The 20,670-nt window shown below is 35.4% G+C and overlaps 1 protein-coding gene and 1 pseudogene across 5 annotated transcripts; one reads left to right on the forward strand and one right to left on the reverse strand.

Moving 5' to 3' along the window:
- Nucleotides 1–47: 47 nt before the first annotated feature.
- LOC102591291 (formin-like protein 5) lies at nt 48–4,255 on the forward strand (annotated as a pseudogene).
- A 1,919-nt stretch (nt 4,256–6,174) lies between these two features.
- Nucleotides 6,175–20,038, reverse strand: LOC102578931 (neurofilament medium polypeptide-like). Of its 5 annotated transcripts, none has more exons than XR_001475173.1 (5): nt 11,862–14,251; nt 11,564–11,768; nt 10,355–10,489; nt 10,023–10,252; nt 6,175–6,905 (listed from the first exon to the last, which is right to left on the reverse strand). XR_001475173.1 is itself a non-coding variant. In XM_015314884.1 (1 exon), the coding sequence occupies exon 1, from the start codon at nt 19,954–19,956 to the stop codon at nt 18,787–18,789; it is 1,170 nt and encodes a 389-aa protein (XP_015170370.1). In that variant the 5' UTR covers nt 19,957–20,038; the 3' UTR covers nt 18,342–18,786. The 5 variants fall into 5 exon arrangements, 1 of the variants encoding a protein (XP_015170370.1); XR_001475170.1 differs by lacking the exon at nt 11,862–14,251 and adding an exon at nt 18,795–20,038 and having other exon boundaries at nt 6,182–6,905; XR_001475171.1 differs by lacking the exon at nt 11,862–14,251 and adding an exon at nt 18,795–20,038 and having other exon boundaries at nt 6,182–6,931.
- Nucleotides 20,039–20,670: the final 632 nt, after the last annotated feature.

Genomic DNA, 20,670 nt, shown 5'->3' on the forward strand with positions numbered 1-20,670 from the left:
GCAATAATGGATCAGGATGCAAATCGGAAGCGGAATCAGGTCATTCCATGTCTTCTCCTTCTGCATCACACTGCACAATCAAGCTGAGTGTTCCTGTAAAAGTTGTTGCCCCATCGAAACGAGCAATAAAGAGGCCGCAAGAGACCCAGAAAGAGAAAGGGAGGAAGAAGTTCAAGATTGCAGAAGAAGACGTGTCAATAAATAGAAAATTTTATAAAACTACTTACCATATTCTTAGATTACGTATATTTTGAATATGAATGTCTATTTCATATATTTTTTTGGTCATTTATGTATCAACTGAATGAGATTATTAATACTTAAGGGTCGTTTAATGTGATGGATAAGGAGAGTTAATCTCATGATAAATTTTAAGTACCCTTTATTTCGTTGTTTGGTTGCAAAGCTTGGGATAACTTATTTCAGGATTATGAATTAGTACCAGGATAAGTTATCCCTCACATTGGGTGGTATAGTAATCCCGTGATAACTTATCCCGGAATAAAATAGGTAAATGACAAATATATCCCTTTAAATCCTTTTTATACATTATTTTTCATATTTATGTATATTTACATTATTTCTAATACCATGTATAATAATATTTACTACTCCTTATTTTTATGATAATTATACATGTTTTTCTATTAAAAAATTACACTATATAAATATAATTTTTATTTATGAATTTATTTGACTAATTCTTATGTTTATTTTTATTTTGATTTCTCATAAATTTTCTTCTCTTTTAAACAAAACTTTAAGAGGGAAGTTCTATTTTTTAAAGCTAAAATAAGAAAAAAAGTTATATTTTTAAAATACACATGGTACTTATCACGGGGATACATAAACAAAATATTTAAGTTAAATAAAATAAAATTTTATTATAAAAATGAATAACTAAAGCTCACAAAGAAAATTTAAAAGATTAAATAAAGTGAAGGGTAATTTTGTAAACAAACAACTTGTTCATAAAATTTATCAATATATATTATTTTGAATACAACAAACCAAACACTCAATAAGAAATAATCTGAGGACAACTTATCCCATCATAACTAATCCCAACATAATTTATCTCATTATAACTTATCCATCATAACTCATATTCAAATCAAACGATCCCTTATAGTTCAAACTTTGAAGTAAGAATATCATCCGATTATGCTGGAAAAATCCAACTCATTAAAATATGATCACACAGGACTCGAACTAACCCTAGCTAATGTTAAGGGGTGGGGATGTGGCCCATGGAAAGGATGTCCGGCTTAGCCCCTACTTTGATTAGTGTAATTAACGGGCTAAATGGGCCAAATAGAGTCCATAGAGTGGATTCCATGCTCTTTTAATTTTAATAATAGCATTGACATTTACATTTAATAGATCAATTATTGCCAAATTTTAAAAATTAGTCACTACTAAAAAAAAATACATATGCAAATAACATACACAAGATGTTTATATGTTCACATAATATTTGCTAACATTATTTTCAAAATATTGTAGTGTTTGAATTTTGAAAGTAAAATTATTATTTTTATTCCAACGAGATACATGTTTTGACCTTTTATATGTTGTTTAAGTAATATTTGCTAACATTATTTTTTACTTATTGTATTATTTTGATATATATTGAAAATAAAATTGAACTTTGTATGTTAATATTTTGGGGAAGCTAAGCAAATATCCCATAAAAACAAAATAATTACAAGCATATACCCTTTTACATTCATACCCACTAAATAATTACATTATATACCCCTCAACTAATTTCGCTTAACTGATACTAAATTCGTATCATAAACTATATTGGTATTATTAAGGCTGATCATTTCGCTTAATTGATACTAAATCAATATATATATATATATATATACACACTATATTAGTATCATTAAGGTTTTTTGTTAAGAAATTATTCATTAGTCAATGATACTATAAAGAGTAATTTATGAATAAGAAACCTTAATGATACCACAACAATATACATATACTCTTATTGTATCATTGAGTAATAAGTAATTCTGAACAAGAAACCTTGATGATACCAATATAGTACATATATATATTATGTGCGAAATATTGCAAATCAATTGCCAATGCATTTACTAATTATCTGGGACCAATGCTTTGAAACTCAAAAATAATAGATCTATTTTTTAATTATTCTCCACTTAAATACCAAACTTGTGGCTCCCTCTACCTGTCACTTGAACAAAGCCAAAAGAGCCAGATATAAAGTCAATATATTGCCAAAGCTTGAAATTCCTCACCTTTACATAGTAAACAAAGCAGAAGGACATCAATGAAATACTAGCAAACTTTGAAGTTTCTTCAAATTTACATAGACCTTGTGGCAGAAGGCAATTTTCCAACACAACTTCAACAAAAATAATATATATCACATGAAATCCCACTAAGTACGGTCTAAGGAGGGTAGAGTGTATGCAAACCTTACTACTACCTCGTGGAGGTGCATTCTTTTCCCAACACCAATCAGCAGAAAAATGATTTAACGCTTATACATAAGGAATGTCCTTAGAAATGCTATACGCTCAATCCTAGTACTCACAAAATCATGTTTATGGAAAATTCGAATGAGGAGTAGACAATCACAACCAAAAGAATATGAAAGCTTAGTATATAGTGAAACATACGTAATATAGAAGTAGTAAGGGTTGCAAACCAGACAGTACACAACTTAATTTTGGAAGATATGACACTAAAAATTTGTACAAAGTTGAGTGTCCAATAAACAGATGAATTAGCAATCATGCATCTTGACCAGAAAAAGAAGCTGAAACTAGAAGAATGCAACTATACAAATCTGGTCTAACTTCCTTCATATACTAAAAATAAATTATCAAATATTGAGGAGATTTCAGTACCATTAACATCTCGATATTTAGATAGATTCTTATAGACAAAGGTGACAACAAACATTGAGAGGTAGTTGTAGTACACCATGCAATAGCTACTATGGCACTCAGATGTGAAAGGAACTGATGGAAAGACCAAACTCTTGAACTTTGTAGTTGAGGAAATTATTCGATCTGAAGGATTTAGATTTCAAGAGATCCAAAGCACTACGGTTGTTCAGACAGAAGTTCTTATAGAGGATCTTGCTCAGGAGTTGGCAGATTATCACCGTAACCTTGGTCTTTCGGTGGTTTCAGGTTTAAGCAACGAGCTTGAGAATGTAAGAAAAGCTTCACTTATTGATGGCGAGAACTTAAATGCAGCTTAGTTAGTCACTAGTGAAAACTAAAGAGCTTCTGGACACTGATATGAGAAGTTTGGAGGATGAAAGTAAGTTCCGTGATACGCTCACAAATTTTATCCAACATGAGATTACTTGCATACTACAAGAAGAGAAAAAAATAATGTTTTTGGTTAACAGCACAGGAGATTACTTCCATGTAAATTCAGAGAAGGACGAAGGCTTACGTCTCTTTTCAGTCATTAATTAGTGATTTGTTGGACAAGGCATGTACAGTGGTGAGAAACTCAACAAAATTACCAGTTCAGACTCCTACAAAAGGGGCATTAACATCTCCTTCCAAAGAATCTTGTCCCGACAGAGGCATATCCAGGATTTCGGCTAGATGGGTGCACGATTACAAAAAATATATCTTAAATATAAATTTGATCGATTTGACTTTTAGTTCGTAATATGAACCATTAAGTTTAAAATTATAGGTCAAAAATATATAATACTACTAGTTTTAAATTTTAATATACACATTTGATTTAATTATATAAAAAATTTACAATGCTAAATTTTTAGGAATTCTCAATGTAACACACTTGAAAATTTTGAAAGAATAAAGGAAAAAACAAAAGAAAAATTAGTTGAAACGACAAAAGTGTAACTGATAACCACTTGAAAAAGTGTTACTCAAAGAAACAAGATAGATATAAGATTTAAATTTCTATCTCTCACTTAGAGAAGTGCACCCAATCATCATCGCATTATTATATGATACTTTGAACATGGGTTCACACATCTATATTTAAATATTTTTTAAAAAATATAACACTACTATATATGATCTAGAGAGGGGAGCATGGGTTCACGTGAACCCACGGCACCCCCTCTAGATACGCCTCTGTCAGTCCCGAGTCTTTGCCAGACATACGTAAACAACTATTTCCTGCAATCCAGGAGAGACAGATGCACGATTTTAGTTATAACTCTTCGAGATAGAATCGTGAAGCTTTTCTTACATTCTCAAGCTCGTTGCTTAAACCTGAAACCACCCGAAGACCAAGGTTACAGTGATAATCTGCCGACAGTACTTGAGCAAGTTCCTCTACAAGATCTTCTGTCTGCACACTGCTAGTGCTTTAAGTAACTATAACTTCCTGTTGCTTGTCAATTGGGTCATCCAAGTCTCTTAAAATTGTAAAAGATGGTCCCCAGTTATCTTTGTTAGAATGTGAGTCTTGTCAGCTTGGTAAGCACACTCATGCCTCTTTCCCAAAACGCGTCAATAATAGGGTCACCTCTATGTTTGAAATTGTTCATTGAGACATATGGGGTCCAAGTCGTGTCAGTTCTTCCTTAGGCTTTCATTGTTTTGTGTACTTTTATAGATGACTATTCTCAGTGCACAGGGTAATTTTTAATGAAAAGTATATTTGAGCTATTCTCTATTTTTCAGAAATTTCATGCTGAAATTCCCAAATCAATTTAGTATTTCCATTAAGAAGTTAATCGGTGATAATGTCCAAGAATACTTCTCTACTTCTCTCTCTTCTTTTATGTCATCCTGAGGAATATTGCACTTGTCTTCTTGTGCACATACTCCTCAACAAAATGGAGTTGCTGAATGAATTCCTTGCACTTGTCTTCTTGTGCACATACTCCTCATCCTAGGGAATATCGCACTTGTCTTCTTGTGCACATACTCCTCAACAAAATGGAATTGTTGAATGAAAGAACAGACATCTAATTGAAACAGCTCAAACCAAAAATTTGTTTCCCCTTCCACCACGTGTGTTTGGTTGCACCTGTTTTGTTCATAACCTTACCTCCCTTGGTGACTCGGGCCTGATTTTTTCATGGGCCAAGCACGTGATTTTTTTTTTGGTTTTTTTGATAGCGGTAAGATTCGATCTCAAGACATTTGTCTGCTCTGAAACCATATTGAAGTGTGTGACCATTTCATTTAAAAACTTAAACTGTTAGAAAGAGCACGCTTTTATTATTTAATTATATTTTCAACAGAAACAATTTAGATATCTTTTCTGGATCTACCAGGAAGAGAGAAAGAGCCAAATAAGGAGGGTTGAAACGAAAAGAATCCTAGAACAGTTCCATGCGATAAAAACATAGTTCAGGATAGAATGATTGTCACAGACTATTATGCGGCAGTAAACTACATCTTAAAGATGCTCAACATGTTCATTAGATAAAAGCTGTCAAAGAATTGATATGAAAACAAATTTATGATCTTATAAAACTAGACGATCCTTTTAGACACAAGTAAATTGGAAAACGTCAGAACTTATTACATCTAACAGAGTGCAGGTAGCACAAAAAGAAGATAAAGTTAGATAGCTTCCCCATGTGTTAAGACCTCCAAAATGCACTGGTTTATAGGTTTATCAACACGATAACTAAGATTTTAAAGAGGCGAACTAAGTCGCACAGAGAAAAGTTTTCCATCCCTGAATTCTTTTAAAATCCATGTAGACTTGGTTAAAAACAGAAAAGAATCAAACCAAGAGATCTGCATGAGTTATGCCAAACAGTTGAGATTAAACTAGTCAATAGATACCATAGAGAGATTGTGGGAGATTTAGGAAACCCCTAATTTGTCTTTTAAGACCCAATTATATAGTTTAGGAATGCAATGGACCTGAATAAAACGAATGGATATAATAATTGACCTCAATGGTTTCAGAATTGAAATATAGTTGATTGAATGATGATAAGTGCAAGTGTGTAGGCATGCGCTGCAGAAATCTTCACTAGGAAAGAATAGAGAATAAGCCATTAAAGGAAACACCTAAGAAGCAGGTAAGCAGGTAACAACATTGCATCTATGTCAAAGGAAATATCTTGAGGAAACTGTAACTAACCCACCACCCCCTCACCCCAAATTAAATAACTGGTATGATAAGCTGGCATGAACAACAATTGCAAACTAAGTGAATCAACACAAACTGCAAAAACTGAGAAAGATCACATTTAAATATATTTCCATCTCGAATAGGAAATGACATATTACAAAGGATGAACCAGAACGTCTCCAGACATTCCACTTCAGCTGTTCCTAATAAGCTTGCTACATATAAAAGAAGAAAAACAGCGGAAATCATCCAAACAAGTTCACTAGTAAAATTAAATAAGCAATAAAATGTATGAATCAACCGGATAAACTAAATCTACCTCGCGGACTAAACATAAGCGCATCAACGCAAGAAGAAATTGTCTTGAGAAACAAGACTACATGAAACAAATCTAAAACTCCACTGAAACAGTATCAGAACTTGTAGCATTGAATAGAACATGATCCATCAGCATCTAGTTACCTCTCATTGCATCAACCACCAATTTGTAATGCTCCGCAATCAAATCTAAGCGCTTCACCATCAAGGCAGCTTCGTCGTCCTCCAGTTTCTTCCACTTCTTCTCCAGCACTTTAGCCGTGTCAGTAGCAATCAAACTCATCTTCTCCTTCAAAAAACTTGTTCCATTCGGATACATTGTAGACATGCCAGCCATACTTTCAAATGATGCAGCCAAACGTGGATATTTCGACTGGAAATCCTGTTGATCACCCATAACTATATCCTCCTTAACCACCTCTTTCACAACAGCTTGTTTCTCTTCTTCCTTAAGTTTCTGTAGAAGTGGTTGCCCCCTCGAAACCAGCAGCAAAGAGGCGGCAAGAGACCTAGAAAGAGAAAGGGAGGAAGAATCCTGAGATTGCAGAAGAAGTCGTATCAATAAATAATTTTTTTTATAAAATTACTTACCATATTCTTAGATTACATATATTTTGAATATAAATGTCTATTCCATAATTTTTATTGGTCACTAATGAGATTATTACTTCCTATAGTTCGAAAATTGAAGTAAGGATATCATCCAGTCACGCTGGGACAATCTGATTCATAAAAATGTGGTCACACAGTATCGGGCAAATCGTAGCAAATGTTAAGGGGTGGGAATTGGGCACGGGGAAAGAATGTCCGGCTCAGAACCATACCTTTGTTAATGTAGTTAACAGGCTAAATGGGCCAGATCGGATTTACAGATTGGATTTCGTGTTCTTTTAATTTCTAATAATAGCATTAACATTTACATTTAACAGAACCAGTTGTTGCCAAATTTTAAAACTGAGACGCTACTTAAAAAAAAATAATAAAAAAATATATATACAAATAACATATACAAAATATACATAAATATTCAAATAAAATCATTTTGATATGTCTAAATATGTTTAAATAATATTTGCTAATATTGAAGTGTGTGACCATCTCATCTAAAAGCTTAAGTTGTTAGAGAGAGCACACTTCTATTATTTAATTATATTCTCACAATCATTCTATACCTTTAAAATCAGTCCTCTTAGCACCTAAATGTCGACATAATCTTATTTCCATTAACAAATTAACAAAAAAATTGAAATGTGTTGTAACCTTCTTTGATGATTCTATTCTTGTGCAGGATCGGAGTACAGGACAGGTGATTGGAAAAGGACATGAGTCACAAGGATTGTACCTGCGCTCTATCCCAACACCATATGTTGATTTTACTTCCGCCATAGTCAATTGGGTCATCCAAATCTCTTGAAATTGCAAAAATGGTTCCCACTTTATCAAGTTTATATTTGTTAGAATGTGAGTCGTGTTAGCTTGATAAACTCACTCATGCCTCTTTCCCAAAACGCGTCAATAATAGGGCCACCTCTATGTTTGAACTCATTCATTCAGATATATAAGGTCCAAGTTGAGTCAGTTCTTCCTTAGGCTTTCATTATTTTGTTACTTCTATTGATGACTATTCTTGATGCACGTGGTTATTTTTAATGAAAAGTAGATCTAAGCTATTCTATCTTTCAGAAATTTTATGCTGAAATTCACAATCAATTTCGTATTTCCATTAAGAAGTTCATCAGTGATAATGTCCGAGAATACTTCTTTACTTCTCTCTCTTATTTTATGTCATCTCAAGGCAAATTGCACCTGTCTTCTTGTGCACATACTCCTAAACAAAATGGAGTTGCTGAGCGAAAGAACAGACACCTAATTGAAACAACTCGAACATACTCATTCACAATTATGTCCCTTCATGTTTTTGGGTCGATGTCGTTATTAGTGCTTGTTACTTGATCAATCGCATGCCTTCATCTGTTTTGCAGTACCAGAGTCCTCACTCAATCCTCTATCTGGACCAAAGTTTGTTTGCCCTTTCTCCACATGTGAGTGGTTGCACCTATTTTGTTCATAACCATACCTCCGGAAAAGATAAACTAGCACAAGGCCTTCAAAATGTGTCTGTCTTGGGTATTCTCGTCTACAAAAAAAGATACAAATGCTTTGATCCCTCTACCAATAAGTACTTGATTTCTGCCGTTGTTACTTTTTTCGAGACTTCTTCGTATTTTTCTCCTAATAAAGAAAATAAGAACCATTACAGTCCTTCATATTCCAACTATTCCAATCCAGCTCCAACTCTTAAGGACTATCCCAACGACCTCATCGACCTCAACCTCTTTCTGAACTTGCTAATCCAATTGGTATTTCTAACTCTGATACATGTGCACAAAGCAATCTTGGTGATTCATTACCCACTCCAACAATGTCTTCTGCTTAGAGAGGCACACTTTTATTACTTAATTCAACACACCCCCTCACGTGCAGGCAGCGGGACTTATTTTTTCATGGGACAAGCACGTAAAAATTCTTTTTGATTTTTTGGGTGGCCGTGAGATTCGATCTCAGGACCTACGCCTGCTCTGGTACCATATTGAAATATGTCACCATCTCATCTAAAAGCTTAAGCTGTTAGAGAGAGCACACTTTTATCATTTAATGATATTCTCAACAAAAGTAATTTAGATATCTATTCCAAGTCTACCAGGAATAAGGTATGACAGAGAGAGAGAGCCAAATAAGGAAGGTTGAAACGGTTCCATGCAATAAAAACATAGTTCAGGATAGAATGATTATGTAACAGACTATTATAAGGTAGTAAATTGCATTTCTAAGATGCTCAACATGTTCATAAGATAAAAGTTGTCAAAGAATTGACATTAAAACAGATTTATGATCTTATAAACTGACCCTATTAGACACAAGTAAATTGGAAAATGTCGGAACTAATTACATCTACCAGACTGCAGGTTGCACAAATAGAAGATAAAGTTAGATGGCTTCCTCACGTGTTAAGACCTCCAAAATGCACTGGTTTAGAGGTTTGACAACACAATAACTAAGATTGTTAAGAGGTGAACTAAGTCACACGGAGAAAAAAGATTTCAATCCCTGAAGTCTTTTGAAATCCATGTAGACCTGGTTAAAAACAGAACACAATCAAACCAAGAGATCTGCACGAGTTATACCAAACAGTTGAGATTAAACTAGTCAGTAGATACCATAGAGAGATGTGTGGGAGATTTAGGAAACCCCTAATTTGTCTTTTAAGACCTAATTATTCAGAATAGGAATGAAATGGACCTGAACGAAACGAATCAATATTGAGAATTCATATAATAACTGACCTCAATGGTTTCAGAATTGAAATATAGTTTGTTTGAATGATGATAAATGCAAGTGTGTAGACATGCACACACATAAAAGGTGTATATGTGTGCGCATTCATGCGCTGCAGAATATCTTCACTAGGAAAGAATAGAGAATAAACAGTTAAAGGAATGTATAGTTGGCAAACCACCAAGCAGAGAATCAACATATAAAAACTGAGGCCAAAGAAGAATAACAAAAAAAATTCACCCTTAACTGCAACCATCAAATTATAAGAAACTCGATATTTTACACTTTACCTCTAAGGTTGCGAAGGACTCTTTAATGGATGAAACTTCTTCCTGAAGAGAACACATGAGCAGCAATGCTTCCATCCGTTATGCAAATGGAATTGCAACCATGGACTTAAGAAAACGTTCAGCAGGACCAAGCTGAGAAATGTCTCCAAATCATCTGAGTTTTAGTTCTTCATCCGTTGGTGGTGCCATCTTTAAGAGAGTTCGCATCAGTTCACGAGGCAGCTCATTACCTGATAAGAGACATAAGTAATTAGAGTTAAGCTTCAGAAACCTTGATGAAAATAATACATAATTATAACAGCATGAAATTTTCAAAATTTAAGTTGAAGTACCAATTGACGTCAAACTTTTCACGACTTAATATTAAATAGCAGATAAGATCGATTCTGTGTGGCAAGGTACATGAAAATGAGGGATTTTTTGTCATCGTGCAACGATAATGTTTTCCTTGGGATTGGTTAGAACATCTGTCAAAAAGCAGAGAATCAAATAAGTAGCAGACCAAATGTAAATGATTAAACTAATAGTGTAGTTTTCCGATTAACTACATGCTTTACAAACTTGCCATGTTTTATTTTCCAATCTGAACTAGGACTTTCTTTTCAATGTATCCAGTTGTAACTAAATAAGCATATGATATCATTTAAGAGTACATTTATTCTTACTGGTCTTCTCATCCCTTAAAGGTTTTGTGATTGCTATCTAGGTGATCGTTGGTAAGTTGCAACACACATAATGAAAATTTTAGATGGGACTTTTTCTTGCCCTTAAACAAAAGAGTAAATACAGCATGTGCGGATGCTAAGATGCCGATTTAATTCAAAACCCATGCTAACTTTTCCAGGAGAATGTCATGATAAATGATAATGTATCACATTTACTTAAAATATAAAAGGTTAAAACAGAGAGGTGTTACTAGAAAATTACGAGATCGGGAATATCTAACAATGTTATATGGAAGCAAATGTCGGGTTGCTAAGGTCCAACATATCCACAATCTGAGCGTTGTAGAAATGCGATTGTACAAAATCTAAAAAGATTAAAATAAACACATCTGACAGAGGATAAAATCAGGAAAGGTTCTTAGGATGGTTTAGCATTTCATACATAGACTCCCAAATGTACCATTTACAGGTAAAAAATATGATAAATTCAGGTGCCAAAAGAGAATGAGGTAAGCCTAAAACCATATGCAGGGAAGTTACCCTACATTTTCTAAGAATCAATGTGGAGATGGCTAAGAATAGAACAAAATGAAGCAAATGATTCGTATAGGTGATACCAACTAGTTGGCATTATGCTAAGTTATTGATCTTATATTTACTCAGGTTAGGTGTTTGCCAAGAGCCTATTAGTTTTGTTAAGAGGCATATATATCAGCGTAGGGATCAATGTGAGATGGGCAGTCCTCTTGTATTGGATAATCCAAAAACTGTCCTTTAAGATAAAATATATAGTACTGGAATGAAATGGACCAAATCGAATGGAATTTCAAAGAGGATTCATACAGGCTACAGCCACCATGGTGGGGGGAGATTTACCTTCTTCGAGAGCATCATAAACTTCTTCTCTGTTGTCACATTTGAGGCTTTGAGAAGAATTGCTAGATTTTGTGATTTCTTATGATCAATAATCTGAATACACTGTGATGTTTGGTCAAAGAATGAGGAAGCTTTTCTTCGATCATCTTTCCCTTGGTCTCCTGGTATGTATCCAAACAAAGAATCCATCATCTCCTCATTAAACCTGTAATACAATTCAGCAATCAGAATGGTAAAAACAGAAACAGTTAAACTCTCACAGGAGCAAAGTGAATAGCAGGATAAGTGCGAAGCTTACTGGAACGAGCCGGCTTTTATTTCATGCCAAACCAAAGAGTGGTCAGGGTTAGCAAGAAACTTGTCTCAAAAGAGTGGTTTTAATTTTGTTTTAGGAGCATCAGATTCACCCAATGAGTCACTTCCCCCGGACTCAGAAGAACGTCGTCTCTGATGTGCTCCATATGAAGATTCAGATGGGAAGGTCAAAAAGCTAATTGTATTAAATCTGGCAGCAAGCCTTTAAATACAAAATATACAGCTAACTGGACCTAAAGTGCAGGCCACTAGCTGCACATTATCTACAAATAACTGAAGCTAACAACTACCTATTCCTAAATATGCTCCAACCATCAGGAGACTTAGTCAACCTATAATAACAACTAGTAACAACAGATAAAAATAAAAATAGTTAATACACCCCCTCAAGTTAGGCAAGGTGCAACAATGGCTAACTTGGAACGACACCTAGTAAAGGCTGATTTAGGCAGTGGCTTGGTGAAGGTATCAACAAGTTGATCACAAGCATGAGTATGAGTAACATGAACTCGATGAGCTTGAACCTGGTCACGAACATATGGAAAATCTACAGCAACGTGTTTCATATGGGTATGGAACACTGGACATAGTCATAGTAGATTGTTGATGTCTTCGAGATGGTGACATGTAATTCATGAAGTAAGTTTCGCACCCATGTGATCTCTGCAAGTGCATTGGCGACTGATTCGTACTCTGTCTAAGTAGACGAGCGAGCCACTGCACGTTGCTTTCTTGATGACCAACTAACTGGATTTGGTCCAAAGAAAAGTATGTAACCTGATGTAGAGATTCTGTCATTCGGATCGCCAGCCCAGTCAGCATCAGCATACGTATACAAATTGGAGTTAGAGCTACGAACGAGGTGAAGTCCCGAGCTTGCAATTCCATGGAGATACCGTAGTACTCTTTTAACTGCTTTCCAGGAGTATGCATAAACTGCGACAATTTATTGGCTGCATAAGATATGTCAGGCCGAGTGAGGGACAAGTACTGCAATTTTCTAAGGGTGCGCCTATAGCGCGTAGCATCCGTAGGTGGCCAAGCATCAGCTACTCAAAGTTGTACACTGGAACACATGGGAGTGGAAACACCTTTACAATTGTCCATGTCCAGTTCAGAAAGAACTTCCAGTATGTATTTTTATTGAGAAAGAATGAGGCCATCTGGTACTTGCTTAACATCAACACCCAAGAAGTAGTTTAGATATCCAAGATCCTTCAATGAAAATCTTTTTGCCAAGGAATTGATGACGAATTTAGTCACTTGTGGACGGTCTCCAGAGATTATGATGTCATCAACGTAGACAAACACATAAATGGTTACATCCAGATGCTTCCATACAAATAAAGAGGTGTCAGATTCTGTTCTGACAAAGTGCATTTTCAGCAGATGTTCACGCAGAGAATTATACCAAGCTCGGTGGGCTTGTTTGAGGCCATAGATAGCCTTCTTCAGTTTGCAGACATGAGTTGGAAATTGGGGATTAATAAAGCCTCGGGGTTGAGACATAAAAACTTCTTCATCCAATTTTCCGTGTAGGAAAGCATTATTGACATCAAGTTGAATCTTTTTGACCTTCTCATATGAATCTTCATATGGTATCAGAGCAACATAAGCTCCACTGAGTTAGATCCATCTCATTCTTTTAAAGGTTTCTCATCTATGGCTCCAGTCAGTTCTGCAGTTTCTGCCACTACTCATGTGGTGGAATTTAATCCCATTGCTCAGTTACCTCTCAAGATACAAGTTAACCTCAATTTTTCAACATGGAAAGCACAACTTGTGATGCTACTAAATGGGCATCAACTCATAGGACATCTTGATGGAACCACAACAGCTCCATCCCCTACTAGTACCCAAAATAATCTTACTGTACCAAATCCCAATTATTAGATTTGGTTCTCTCAAGATTAATTGATCCAACAAGCAATGATGGTGTCGGTCGATCCTACTATTGCACCAACTGTTGCCGCAGCACCATCTGCTAACAAAGTGTGGGAATTCCTTCACACAGCTTACGCCAACAAAAGTCATACTTGTATCTTAGCTTGCGAGATCAATTGCAAAATACCAAGCAGACTTCTAAAACCATTGCAGAATACTTGCAGGAGGTTCGTTCTCGCTTTGATACCATATGAAGATTCAGATGAGAAGGTCAAAAAGATAATAGTATTAAATCTGGAAGCAAGCCTTTAATTACAAAATATACAACTAACTGGACCTAAAGTGCAGGCCACTATCTACAACTAACTGAAGCTAACAACTACCAATTCCTAAATATGCTCCAACCATCAGGATACTTAGTCAACCTATAACAACTAGTAAAAACGGATAAATAAAGATAGTTAATACTCCAAGAGGCAAAGGCGTACAAATTACCAGGTTTTGGTGGATTAGGAGGGCGAACTTTTGGAAGTGGAGGTGGGCTCAGAGCAGGTGGTATAGGAGGAGGAGGTGGAGGAGCAGATTTCCTAGAGGAAGCGGTAATGGTGCATGAGCATTTGCACTCATCTCAGGTTTTGACAGTTCCGCATCTTATGAGGATCAGCATCATTTTACAGCAAATGCACTCTTGACATTGACAATACAAATCATAAAAATTACTGAAATGTACTGAAAAAGAATGATACAATAAGATTAATTAGCCATCATGATAAATAACAGCAAATAGACACCTGCATTCAAATTCAGAGACGGTTTCCCATCCCTTTGCCAATCATTTGGAGCTATTTCTTTCCTTTTATTCTTAACCACAGAATATCAACAGAGGTAAAAAAGGCAATTCCTGCAACAGAACATCCAGCCACTGCAGAAATTAAATAATTTTGATGCCCCTGATTATTTCCTGGAGAATTAGGACCATTTTGTGGTTTATCTGGAGGATTAACAGGCAAAGGTTTAGAAGAATTGGTATGAGTTCAAAGTTTTGGAGGCTTTGCAAGAGGTTTTAGAACTGGAGAAGGAGGTTGCACAGCTAGAGGAGAGCTAGTGGGCACTTCAATAGAAGGAACTGGAGCATAAACTAGTGATACAGTTGAAGCACCTGGAGATGGAGCGAGGGTGAGAACTGCTTTAGGACCTGGAGAGGGAGAGGAAGCGGGAGACTGAACAGTTGCGGGGATTGGAGATGGAGCGAGGGGTGGAACTGGAGCAAGTTTTTTGGGCAAAAGTGGTTTCTTTCTTTTTCTCAGACCTGTTATTTCGGCAAAAATGGATTCTTTCTCTTTCTTAGGTACCTCCTAGGAATGCTTGACAATTGTGAAAAAAGCTCTTCGTACTTGCTAAACCAAGTACTGCATGCATCGTCACTTTCAGAAACATGAATTGGAACATTTTTCCTTCTTAAGCACTGCAATAAAATCTGCTTCTCTCGGGGAGGCAAATCTTCAATATCCTTTTGTAAGGTTCTATTTCTCAACAAAGCTATATCCTGTTTTAACCAACTATAACGAAATTGCTAATACTCATTGGAAAATAGTAATCAGGTATCAGCAAACAAATGCATAGACATGCCAATAACAACCATAGTTGACATATAAATTAGGCAACTCATATCTAAACACATTTTATGGATGCACATTGCATTCATCTCCATATGCTATGATGCCCAATTTTAGTATTATCATTTAAGTTATATTCAAAACACGTAAAATATTATAAATTTGTTCATTTAGAATAATTTTAGAATGCAAACTTCAAAGTTGAAGTTACATATTATTGAAGTACATTCATTTTCGTCTGAATTTGAATCATATGAATAAACTGAACATTTTTGCTAAACTTTAGTCATATATAATTTAGGCACCACATACCTAAAGTTATTCAGAAATAGATAAACTTTAGTTATATATTATTGAGATGTCCTCCGAGAAACATCTTTCAGAGCTAAAATTGTTCTATAAGATGGAACTATGGTGCATAATGAAAGTATTGAAGTGTGTGATTATCTCATTTAAAAGCTTAAGTTGTTAGAGAACACACTCTTAATATTTAATTATATTCTCAAAATCATCCCATACCTTTAAAGTCAGTCTTTTTTGCACCTGAATGTCCATATAATCTTATTTCCATTAGCAAATAAACAAAAAAACACTAAATGTGTTGTAACCTTCTTTGATGATTATGTTCTTGTGCAGGATCGGAGTACGGGACAGGTGATTGGAGAAGGACATGAGTCATATGGATTGTAACTGCTCTCTATCCCAACACCGCATGTTGCTTTTACTTCCGTTGTTTCTTCTGTATTGCTCTATAGTCAAATTGGTCATCCAAGTCTCCTAAAATTGCAAAAGATGGTTGGAGTTTATCTAGTTTATCATTGTTAGTATGTGAGTCGTGTCTGCTTGGTAAGCACACTCATGCCTCTTTCCTAAAACGCGTTGATAACAAGGCTACTTCTATGTTTGAAATCGTTCATTCAAATTATGGGGTCCAAATCGTGTTAGTTTTTCCTAAGGCTTTTATTCTTTTGTTACTTTTATTGATGATTATTCCCAGTGCACGTGGTTATTATTAATGAAAAGTAGATTTGAACTATTCTCTATCTATCGGAAATTCAATGCTGAAATTCGCAATCAATTTGGTATTTCCATTAAGAAGTTAATCAATGATAATACCCGAGAATACTTCTCTCACTTCTTTATTGTCATCCCATGGCATATTGCAATTGTCTTCTTGTGCACAAACTCCTCAACAAAATAGAGTTGCTAAGCGAAAGAACAAACATCTAATTGAAACAGCCCGAACAATGCCCATTCACACTCATGTCTTTTTACGTTTTTGGGGTGATGTCATAATAACTGCTTGTTATTTAATCAATCGCATGCCTTCATCTATTTTGGAGTACCCAAGTCCTCACTCAGTCCTCTATCCGGACCAAAATTTGTTTCCCGTTCCTCCACATTTGTTAGGTTGCACCTGTTTCGTTCATAACTTTACCCCCGAAAAAGATAAACAAAGCACAAGGCATTTAAATATGTCTTTCTTAGGTATTCTCGTCTACAAAAAGATACTAAATGCTTCAATCCCTCTACCAGTAAGTACTTGATCTCTGCATATGTTACTTTTTTCGAGACTTCTCCATATTTTTCTCCTGATACGAAAAATGAAAAGGTCATAGAAGTCCTTCCAATTCCAACAAAGCACATTTTATTATTTAATTATATTTTTAACAAGCCCACTCACGTGGGGGCGAGCCTGAATTTTTCATGGGCCAAGCACGTGGAACTTCTTTTTTATTTCCCTGGTGGCGGTGAGTTTCAATCTCAGGGTATGCTCTGATACTGAATTAAAGTGTGTGACCATCTCATCTAAAAGCTTAATTTGTTAGTGAAAGCACTTTTATTATTTAATTATATTCTCAACAGAAACAATTTAGATTAGAAATTTAGATATCTAATCTAAGTCTACCAGGAAAAAGGTATGATAGAGAAAGAGCCAAATCAGAAGGGCTGAAACGAAAGGAATCCTAGAACGGTTCCATGCAATAAAAACATAGTTCAGGATGGAAAGATTGTATAACAAACTATTATACGACAGTAAATTGCATTTCTAAGATGCTCAACATGTTCATAAGATAAAGTTTCAAAGAACTGATATTAAAACAGATTTATGATCTTATAAAATTGGACGACTCTTTTAGACACAAGTAAATTAGAAAATGTCAGAACTTATTAATCTAACAGAGTGCAGGTAGCACATATAGAAGAAAAAGTTAGATGGCTTCCCCATGTGTTAAGACCTCCAAAATGCACTGGTTTGTAGGTTTGACAACAAGATAACTAAGATTTTAGAGGTGCACTAAGTCACACGGAGAAAAATGGTTTCAATCCTTAAGTCCTTTGAAATTCATGTAGACTTGGTTAAAAACAGAACACAATCAAACCAAAAAATCTGCATGAGTTATGCCAAACAGTTGAGATTAAACTAGACAGTAGAAACCATAGAGAGATGTGTGGGAGATTTAGGAAACCCCTAATTTTCTTTTAAGACCTAATCATTCAGTATAGGAATGCAATGGACCTCAACAAAATGAATGGATATTGAGAATTCATATAATAACTGACCTCAATGGTTTCAGTATTGAAATAATAGTTGATTGAGTGATGATAAATGCAAGTGTGTAGACATGCACACACATATAAAAGGTGTATGTGTGTGTGCATTCATGTGCTGCAGAATATCTTCACTAGGAAAGAATAGAGAATCAGCAGTTAAAGGAAACACCTAAGAAGCAGTGCTTGTAAGAAAATTTTCTTATAATAATTTAAGTTCTTTTAGATTTATAGCTGGACTTAAAACCTCTAGGATTGGAGAACTGTCTAGACAGGAAACAACATTGCACAATATACCAAAGGAAATATCTAGAGGAAACTGTAACTAACCCACCCCCTCCCCAAATCAATTAACTGGTATGATAAGCTGGCATGAACAACAATTGAGAACAAAGTGAATCAACACAAGCTGAAAAAACTGAGAATCATCGCATTTAAATATATTTCCATCTGGAATAGAAAATGACTTGTTACAAAGGATGAACCAGAACGTCTCCAGACATTCCACTTCAGCTGTTCCTAAGCTTGCTTCCACTATACATGGCATTATATGATAGGAATGTGTAGGCATTTCATTGCAACCCCTTTAAAGAGCCAATCACTCCATACCACACTAACATATATAAGAAGAGACACAGCGGATATCATCCAAACCAGTTCACTAGTAAAACTAAATAAGCAATAAAATGTATTAATCAACCTGAAAAACTAAATCTACCTCGCGGACTAAACATAAGTACATCAACGCGAGAAGAAATTGTCTTGAGAAACAAGATTATATGAAACAAAATCCAAAACTCCACCAAAACAGTATCAGAACTTGTAGCATCGAATAGAAACATGATCCATCAGCATCTAGTTACCTCGCATTGCATCAACCACCAATCCGTAATGCTCCGCAATCAAATCTAAGCGCTTCACCATCAAGGCAGCTTCATCATCCTCCAGTTTCTTCCACTTCTCCTCCAGCAGTTTAGCCTTGTCAGGAGCAATCAAACTCATCTTCTCCTTCAAAAAACTTGTTCCATTAGGGTACATTGTAAACATGCCAGACATACTTTCAAATGATGCAGCCAAACGTGGATATTCGGACTGGAAATCCTGTGGATCACCCTTAACTATATCCTCCTTAACCACCTCTTTTACAGCAACCTGATTCTCTTCTTCCTTATGTTTCTCATCATCCTTGGGTTTGCTAACTTTAGCACTGCTCTTAGGTTCAGAATTCTTCTTAACCTCAACAGTCTTTTTAGCTTTGCCATTAGTGCTATTGGTAACAATTTCCTTAACTCCATCACTAGTTTCAGGGGCACCCCAAATTCTCTTTGAATGCTCAAAAACTAAAAACTCCTGACCCTTCATGAAAACTGGTTCCTCACCACCTTTCGCATTAGTCAAAAATTTCTTCTTTAACCTCTTTAGCTTTTCACTGAGTTGACTCTTTGAAACCTCAACCAGCAACTTCCCTCTAATGAATTCATGAAAAGCTGACATATCCGCATTAGGTTCCATACCTTTTACCGTCTTGTATTGAGCAACACCTTTGAGCAGAGCAAGTTGGTCGTCATCGTTCCATAGACTGCGAGGAGTAGCAGCTGATTTTTTATCCTCTTCTTCTGCAGTCTTGGGCTTCTTCCTCCCTTTCTCTTTCTGGGCCTCTTGCGGCCTCTTTCCTGCTGGTTTCGATGGGGAAGAAGCTTTGGCAGAAACAATCGGCTTAATGGTGAAATCTGATACAGAAGGGGAAGGCGGGGAATGACCCGATTTCGCTTCCAATTCAGAACCTGACCCATTCTCGCTGCCAGACTCAGAAGAAAATTGGGGTTTCTGAGAGGTTTGGACTGGTTTCTGAGTGATGGGTCTCTTCACAACTGGAGGGGCTATCATAGGTTCTTCATCCTCTTCAGTTTCTTCCCCCGAATGCTGTTCTTCTTCTTCCTGGGATTCCTCCACCTCTTCTTGTTCTTCAGAGGACGATGCAGAAGGAGGCTGGTCTACTAAGCGGGATTTGGTTTTGGGGGCCATTGTTTCTGCAAGCAAGAAGGGAGAGCTATTCGGCCGTCAGCAGTGTCAATGGTGAGTGTTGAAGCAAAGACAAAAAGATGAAAGCTCTGTGTAGGGTTTTTATATGCCTTATATATCTATATATATCTATATTAACTTAAAAACATGAACTCTTGTTAAATTACTAATAATATTTCTAACTTAATTGTGATTTTTATCAAAGAATTGTGATTTTTTGATGAATTGTGACCGTTCAAATAGTTGTAACTTTTCCAAATAGTTATGACTTTTCCAAAAAGTTGTTACTTTTCAAAAGGATTGTGAATTTTTTGAAAGGTCATGACTTTTCAGATAAGATACAAAAAATACTTGTTCATACTATTCTTTGTTGACTATAAATAGAGGGGTTTTCTCTCATTTTCCAACCACAATTTTTTTTATTCTTATACTCTTCTTCTTCTTGCATTTTAAAAAATTTCGTTTGATTTATTGTCGTTGAGTGAGTTCAAAATTTCGTGAAATATGAGGTACCACTATTCTGATGAAGTAAATTGTTCTATCCTAAGAGGGTATATTCATTAACCTCGAGTACTTGATGAAAATAATTCTGATAATATAATAATTATTTTTTTGCTTAATATATACATTAGTATGTAATGTTGATGTAGTCTAAATTTATTTGTTTTTGTTAACAATTCCTCTTGTGATGTAGATATATGCTTATGAATATCTTTT

This window comes from Solanum tuberosum, unplaced genomic scaffold (genome assembly GCF_000226075.1).
Source record: "Solanum tuberosum cultivar DM 1-3 516 R44 unplaced genomic scaffold, SolTub_3.0 scf00313, whole genome shotgun sequence".
Taxonomy (NCBI): Eukaryota; Viridiplantae; Streptophyta; class Magnoliopsida; order Solanales; family Solanaceae; genus Solanum; species Solanum tuberosum.

Bases quoted from the DNA above. Each gene is read 5' to 3' on its own strand.
- LOC102578931 (XM_015314884.1), bottom strand. From the start codon at position 19,956: ATGGCCCCCAAAACCAAATCCCGCTTAGTAGACCAGCCTCCTTCTGCA.